Here is an 8,101-nt window from a genome sequence, read left to right as displayed (position 1 = left end):
ACCCATGAACGCTCGGTCCGACGATTTTGGCTGGATAAACTCATCCAGAAATCTGAGAGAATATGTTTTGATGCTGACCGCCCCGTCCACACCATACAACGAACCAAACATAAAAAAGTTGGATCGCTATCTCCCGGTTGGCCCTATCCACCGAACCAAACGGACCCGTAAAGTCTAGAGACTCTTTGGGCCTATGAATGTAACTTCAGCTCTTTTTAGCATATGGCCCATCCTGAATGCAAGGCCCAAGAAGCCCATAAGTACCTCGTCAGCCCACTCCCCCAAGTCCCATAAAAAAAAAACTGCACCATCCTCAATCCAACGGACGTAGAACCTCCATCGCTTGATCCAACGGCTGGAGAGAAACCGAATCTGATTCGGTTTGGATGGCGAAGCAGCAACCACCGGTTCACTCTTCACTCGAAGGTCGTCGAAACCCGTCCAGATTCGCGGAACCAAGAAACGGCTGACGGCCGCGGCAGGGGAGATGGCGGCGGAGGTGAGGTACGGGATAGTCGGGGTGGGGATGATGGGGAGGGAGCACCTCCACAACCTCGCCCACCTCGCCGCCGAGGTCGAGCGGGAGCAGTCCGTCCTGGTGCGGGTGACCGGCCTCGCCGACCCCCACCCGGAGTCCCTCCGCCTTGGCCTCCAACTCGCCGCCGAGCTCGGCCTCCCGGCTCCCCAGGTACACCCTCGCTGTCGCAGCCACCCTAGTATGTGATGATGCGTACCGCGCACTTCGCTACTTGCTATAACCAGTCAGGTTCTGAAATGTGTTCTTTTGCTTAATTTAATTACATTACCGGGCTGGATCGGAGTTGGATTTGGGGACGCCAAGTTTATGTTAACTCTACTAAAAATCTCGTCAACATAATGTAAAAAGAAAAGAAAAATATGAATCGATTATGATAGAGTGCTCAGAGTAGTACTAATTCCTTAACAACCATAAGGTTTCAAGACCTTTGCAGGTCACCGCGAGATGCTGGACAGCGGGCTCTGCGATGCCGTCATCATATCGTCTCCGAACATGACCCACTACGAGATACTCATGGACATCATCAACCACCGCAAACCGCACCACATTCTTGTCGAGAAGCCCTTGTGCACTACGGTACAGCACTGCAAGAAGGTGAGGCCACAGTTTGATTATTTTTATAAAGTAAAATCACCTTTTACCAAGTTCTGCTACATGCTAGCGTCTGCTACTCTTTCTTTTTTCTTCTTTGGTATCACCTAATTACATCAATGCTGACTGCCTGTTGAATAGTTTTGGACATTTCATCTTCCCAGAGATATCAGTAATCAGATTCTATAATTGTATAATCTATAATACCATACAAAAAATAGTAACTTTACTTTGTTTTGCTTAATTCAGATAGTAATGGGGTATGTTCTGACCAAATTACTGCCCTATCTTATTGGAGCAAAAATAAGGAGAAAAAAATATTAATATAATTATTCTCCTGATTAGGGGATCCATGTTGTTGTTTAAACTATTATCATTGTATTTCAGCTTTGTTAAGAATAACAACTTGGGGGCAATATATAGAGAGTACATGAGGAAGTACAAGATAAGGATTCTAGTAATCTATACGTAAGATATAAGGACTCTATATATTACTAACAAGCTTGACTCTACATGCCATAAACTTTGACATTTTGTGTTTCTGTCTCTATGTTGTTAAGTGTAACCAACTGTATGTAATGTTTGATCTGTTCGTTGTTTGATTTCCAATTTTGCTATTCTAAAATATATGCAAGATTCTTCATTTTGATATCACAAATCATATTTATTTCTATACAGGTCACTGAAGCTTCTAAACGGAGACCAGACATAATTGTGCAAGTTGGACTAGAATACAGGTATATGCCACCGGTGGCTAAGCTGATACATATTGTTAAGAGCGGCACACTAGGACAAGTCAGAATGGTAGCAATACGCGAACACCGTTTTCCTTTCCTTGTTAAGGTAAAAGAGGCTGCGGTTACCTATAATATATGTTCACTTATTGTTTCTAACTGCTACACCTCTTCCAGGTAAACAACTGGAATAGGTTCAATTACAATAGTGGGGGAACTCTGGTTGAGAAGTGCTGCCACTTCTTTGATTTGATGAGATTGTTTGCAGCTGCAAATCCAGTTCGTGTAATGGCTTCTGGAGCTATTGATGTTAACCATAAGGATGAAGTGTATGATGGAAAGGTCAAGTTGTCTCACTATTGGATCCAATTTTTTCACTAGATGCATGCTTGGTGAATTGGGACTCATTCCCATGCCAGCTCCGATGATAATGCTTGCTAAACTAATAGTGAAATCATGAGTTCCTTATTTATATTCTCTGTTCTAGCATTTGTGCGATACTGGATCACAGTTGGAACTCCTCTTTAGATAAATACTCAAGCTGACAGGAAGCCTTTGAATTTGTCTAGTTACAACAGACTTAGGTTTTGTTTGGCACAGCTGAAACTTATGAGCTTTTGCTGAAAGCTGCTTATGGCTTATGTTAAAAACTGTTGGTTTTTATGATAAATTTTTAATTTCTCAACATAGCAGCTTTTCAAAAAAGCCACTCTCAGCCAGTTTATTAACTTTTAGTTCATTTCATTAGAAGCCAACTTTTCAGCTTTTCAAAAGCTAGCAATAAGCCAGTCTGTTTGTTTCAGCTTATAGTTTCTGAGAAGCAGAAGCCAGCAATAAGCTGTGCCAAACAGGGCATTAGTTAAAACAACAGTAGTTAAAAGTTAATTATCTCCCAGTGCAGGTTCCAGATATAATCGACAATGCTTATGTGATAGTAGAATTCGATAATGGCTCTCGTGGCATGCTTGATCTCTGCATGTTTGCTGAAGGAAGTAGAAACGAGCAAGAAATTTCTGTGGTTGGTGACATTGGGAAGGTACAAATACAGCTATATGATGTTTTTGCATTTTTATTTTTCTAGTAGTGCCTTACCGAAGTCTAACCTTGTACTGATGTTTACACTTCCAGATAACTTTAGACATACCTAATTTCTCAGTTTACAATTTGGTATCCTTCCTGTATGATTACTCTTTTTTCATGAGAGTGTGTGGTTACAGGTATGTTTTTCTTAGAAAAAAGGGCCTGAAACATCAGGTAAAAGACACCGTTTTACACAAGAACATGTCCCTTGAATGATGTGTGTTGTTTTTCAAAACTACTGTTTATGAATATATTTTATAGACTCAGCTAAATTTTGAGATAGTGCACTTTCACAGTAGGTGGTTCGAGTGGGAAAACTACACTGAGCTCTGGAATTAGATTTTAGCACATAACTATTTAATAGTAGAAAATACAGGTAACTGTACCTTGTTCTGTAGTTCATGGATATGCATATACATTATATAACCGTAAACTGCATGGGCTACGTGATACTGCATCCTCTAAGGTCTAGGTGAGATGTTGTGCATGGTATCTGTCAACTTTTCAAAAGACTGCATTCAGATGGTGAATCATTTAGGAGTGAGTGCATGAAAGGCTTGGTGTTACAAGGCATGCACATCCATCTGTAGTGCCCAAACAAAGGCTCAGGATGATGAAAACTGTTTTGATCTAGCTAGATACATGGTAAAATCAACTAGGAACGGGAAGCTTCTGGACAGGATTGTTACAGTTGTGCCTCGAAGTTAACAGATATATTAGAGGTTCCAAAAGGCAAAAGCTGTAAGGGAGGGTTCATCCCTATTGTGCATTTGAGGCCTTGAGGATTTCGTGTACTCTCTCTCTCTCTCTCTCTAGTGGATCATTGGCAGCTTGTTGCACAGGGTCTTTCCCTCATCTGGAGGGTTTTTCCCTTTAAAAAATTGGTGTATTCTTCTCTATTTGCTTTTTTTGCTTGGTTGAATCCGATTTCCCAACAAGGATTTTGAATACTTAACATAGAGCTGAGGACAAGCGCTGGACACATTTATTTATAGCAGTGGACCACCCGTTGTCCAAAATGGCTTCTAGGCATAGGTTCAAGAGTTTTTCTCATGTTAATATAAAATAATGCAGTCTAAACTTCCTACACATTTAAGGTAGTGTCATTTTATATATTGTTATGTATATGTAATTCTAGTATGCATGATGATGCAATTTTTTAAACAGGGAGAAGCTTTTGTTCCGGAGAGCATTGTGAGGTTTGGAAAGAGGACAGGAGGCAGAGATGGAGTTGTAACAATAATGGCCGAAGATGAACGGGTCAAGTACGCTTTATATGCTGTCCCATATCAATGTTTTGCTTTCCTGACATTTACATGGAAGATCTTTAAAAATAAAAAAGAAACTAAAATACTAAATAGTTCTCTAGGTAGTGAAAGCACATTGTTAGTAAATTTTACTTTTTTTTTTCCAGAACGGGTTACCCCCGAATTTCGTTACCCTATAGCAACGAAATTACAGCAAGTTCCAACGGACACACCGGCACAATTACACAGAAACGATCTACACATTAGCCTAATACGACTCAGGATACTGATGCGGCGCCGAGGGCTGCCCTGAAACAAAAGACGGCAGAAAGACTACCACGCCGTTTCACTGATACAGCTACTGAGGAACTTAACTAAGTACCAAGTGTTTGCGACCCACGGTAGAAAAATACAGTCTCGAAAGCACCAGAACATAGGCAAAAGAGACACTAGAAACCTGCTGGCGATCCTTGGCACAACAACGCCAAATCTTCTAGTTGAACGGGACAATTGCCCCATCTTGTATAAATTTTACTATCGCTAGACATTGCTTTGCCATGTCTTTGTTGCTCTTGTACGTGGTTTACAACGTATACATATTTGGCTCTTTTTGCACTAGCACACTCTGATGTTTACATGACTACAGGATCATGGCACCTAGAACTTAAAAATGACATAATTGAAGTTAAGTTGCAGAATGCATAAGTTAGCATATAAGAAGGTTCTTTTTTGGGAGGAAGTAGATGTGAAGTTTTGGGTTGTATGTTAACCAACTTTGTATTTCTTAGGTACCAAGGTCTTCATCATGGATCCAGTTACTTGGAGCACCTCAATTTCTTGTCTGCCATTAGGGCTCAAGGTCCCTCTGGACCATCCGTAAACTTAAATGACGGTTTACTATCTGTTGCCATCGGTGTGGCTGGCCAGCTGTCGATTGAGCAAGGCCGTTTCGTCACCATGGAAGAGGTCTTAGGCTCTTAATCGGCTGATAATTCACAGCAAAAGGTAGTTGGACTTGAGAAATTGCACGGAGATTATGTACATTTATAATAATTGGCATGAATAGAGGAATTTAGCAAGAATGTTGAAGGGAATGTCGTGGAATCACTCCTTGACATGTGCACGGTGTATTGTAATGTAATCCTCAAACTTTCATCACAAAAAAAGAAAGGTAATCCTCGATCTTGCTTTGGTGATCCAGTTTGTGTGGGCTGCGGTTGCCATGACAAAGGAGTTGTATCGTCTGCATGTGATTTCCTCGATATAACATTTTTTTGGGGAAATGGAGCTTTATTAACTTCAATCAATGGGTAATATGATGTTCTCGTGTTCATGGATGTGTTGTATCTTTTATTTGATCTGATTGTCAAAGTATATTGTTAGTTGAAATCCTGCTATTGTGTAAATATTTTACCACACGCCGTGTCCTTGTATGCCCACTGAAGCATCTGCTTGTGTAAGTGTAGCTAAAATAGTTCTATTAGATTGTGATTTTTGTGATTAATAATGATATAATCATTAAGACTAATATGTTTGTTAATAATATATATTAGTAGGTTTTATAGATGTAATATATAAAGAAGTTATCGTAATCGGGATAAAGTTTGATTAAGTTGGAAAAATCTTAGGTAGATTTGTCCTATCGAAAGGTTCGGTGCAGAGGGGTTGAATTCATCGGAGCATTGTGTTCATAGGCAAAGTGAAGACTGATGACTTCATCAGAAGGTCCGGTGCTCTGTGTGTTGAAATTCATCGGAGTATTTCTAACAAAGAGGGAGAAGACTGAGAATTTCACCGGATAGTCTGGTGATCTACACTGAGTAACACCTGAGCATTTCTTCCAGAGAAAAATGCAAGTATAGAAGACTGAAGATCAACTCACCGGATGGTTCGGTGCTTGTTTGTGCATATCAAAGTATAGCATCGGAGTATTTCTTGCAGAGGCGACTGCAAGTGCTGAAGAATGAAGATCAACTAATCGGATAGTCCGGTGATTACAAAGATAGTTACACCGGAGCATTTTCATAGAAAAGAAGAGAAGATTTAACTCACTGGATGGTTCGGTGTGAATGGAATGAATACTGAATGAATGCACCAGAATATTTTACACAGAAAGATTGCAAAGGCTTAGATGGCTTAAGATAACTCACCGGAAGATTCGGTGATGAATTTGAAGGCACACCGGAGTGTCCGGTGTTTACAGAGGCTTTGAGTAGAAATCCAACAGCTAGTTTCTGAGTTTGTACTCACCGTATGATCCGATGTTAGTACTACTGTTTTCACATGATCATCTGGTGTTAACAACTTTTCTGAGCCATTGGAAAAATGACTAGTTGACGAGTTTGAGGCTATAAATACCCCTCTACTCAATCATTTGAAGGTGTGGCATGCTGCTGGAGTCTAGAGGAAGCTCATATACACTTGAGAAGACATCCAAGCTACCAAAGTGTTTAAGTGATTATCCAAGATAATTAAGTACAAAATTAGAGAATATTTAGTGCTTATAGGGTTAGAGTGAGTTGTAGCTAGGTGCTGCAGCTTGAAGAAGGGATCAAAGAGTGATCCTAGCTTATATCAATTGGTACGTCGGTACCTTGGAGTCTTGGTGATTTGCCGGTATCTTAAGCTTGGTGGTTTGGAGCGACGGCAAGATATGTGTACGGGGACACGGAGATCCTTGTTTTGGTGGCTCAAGCTCTGAAGTGATCACGGCGGCCAGTGATCGGAAGATAGGCTAGTGGTGAAACTTTGTCTGAGTGGTTTGGTGACTCATCATGCTCGAGACCTTGTTTTGATGACTTGGTAGTTCAAAGGTCGTAATCGAAAGAGACTTGGTGACCGGAAGTATATCCTTGGTGGAGCTACAATACGGACTAGGGATGACATTTATGCCATCGATACCATATAATAAAAATCCTTTGTGCCGATTTTGTCTCTCTACTTTATTTACGTTTTTATATTTACATACTTGCAATTTACCTTGCTAGAGTATGTTGCAATCCTCTTAAATGGTAGAGTAGATACTAGATAAACCTAGATCATATTTAGATATAAATTGAGATATGTTTATCTTGTAAAGTTTTTAAAGCTAATTTGATTTAGATTTTTAAATGTTATAATTCACTATTTCTTAGAACGTCACCGTTTCTCATAGTAAGTTTTTTAATTTTTTTTCATAGTATTTATGAAAGGGAAATTTGAGTCAGAATTTGTGCGCCTATATATACATGCTGCTTCCACATTGATATATAAACATCAGCTCTGTTGCCGTATCAATAACACATAAGTAGGAGTGTTGTGAGGAATGGCATTTGTAAGTATGCTTGCATGCGTGCTATTTTTTAATTTTGGGATATCTAGACAGTACTAAATGCTTGCCATGGGAATGAGATGTGCCGGGAATTTCAGCTGCATGCAGTGAAAGTGACCAAGCTTGTATGCCATGCTAAGGTGGACGATGGGAGCTTCACTACCAATGGGTCTGTGCATTCGCCGTGAGGTTCCACTTCCAAATAGGTGGAAGATGCGCCATCGTTAGGTGTCCCAATCGTGAAGACAAACAGCAGGATGCTCAGTTCTTTTACAGTTTCATATCGTCTGGGTGTGTGCCTCGTTGGCATGCGTGCTCCTGAGTTTAATGGCAGAAATCCGTGCCTACGCGTACTCCTGAATGCTGCCCAGCGTCCGAACAATATGATAGATGACTCAAAGGACAAATTCAATTTGCATCCCTTATTAACTCAGCAGGTCAAATTCAGTAACCATGATATGATTTTGTCTGCATTGTACATTTATGTTCTGCTTGTATTTTTCCTTCGAAGCCTCCTGCATGTGTGGGTTTCCTATTGTATGCAGAGTATATATGAACAGGAAAAATTGGTTTCGTATCACTCAAAAAGTTGGCAAATAAC

At 40.3% G+C, this 8,101-nt stretch overlaps 1 protein-coding gene across 2 annotated transcripts; it reads left to right on the top strand.

Annotated features, from left to right (window-relative positions):
• Positions 1–400: 400 nt before the first annotated feature.
• On the top strand, positions 401–5,521 carry LOC133898989 (uncharacterized). Of its 2 annotated transcripts, none has more exons than XM_062339840.1 (7): positions 401–688; positions 972–1,132; positions 1,808–1,972; positions 2,041–2,205; positions 2,765–2,899; positions 4,111–4,208; positions 4,979–5,521. In XM_062339840.1, exons 2-7 carry the CDS (start codon positions 983–985, stop codon positions 5,169–5,171), a joined length of 906 nt encoding a protein of 301 aa, XP_062195824.1. In that variant the 5' UTR covers positions 401–688; positions 972–982; the 3' UTR covers positions 5,172–5,521. The 2 variants fall into 2 exon arrangements, with proteins under 2 accessions (XP_062195824.1, XP_062195823.1); XM_062339839.1 differs by having other exon boundaries at positions 404–688; positions 962–1,132.
• Positions 5,522–8,101: the final 2,580 nt, after the last annotated feature.

The sequence above is a fragment of the Phragmites australis genome, chromosome 18 (genome assembly GCF_958298935.1).
Source record: "Phragmites australis chromosome 18, lpPhrAust1.1, whole genome shotgun sequence".
Classification (NCBI taxonomy): domain Eukaryota; kingdom Viridiplantae; phylum Streptophyta; class Magnoliopsida; order Poales; family Poaceae; genus Phragmites; species Phragmites australis.
The sequence above is the reverse complement of the archived record's forward strand: the minus strand, read 5'-3'. Positions and strand labels throughout refer to the sequence as shown.

Excerpts from the sequence above, each read along its gene's own strand:
- LOC133898989 (XM_062339839.1), top strand. The coding sequence starts at position 488 with ATGGCGGCGGAGGTGAGGTACGGGATAGTCGGGGTGGGGATGATGGGG. Across the intron at positions 689-961 it reads TCGGCCTCCCGGCTCCCCAG|ACCTTTGCAGGTCACCGCGA; the intron begins GTACACCCTCGC and ends TAAGGTTTCAAG. Across the intron at positions 1,973-2,040 it reads GTTTTCCTTTCCTTGTTAAG|GTAAACAACTGGAATAGGTT; the intron begins GTAAAAGAGGCT and ends CACCTCTTCCAG.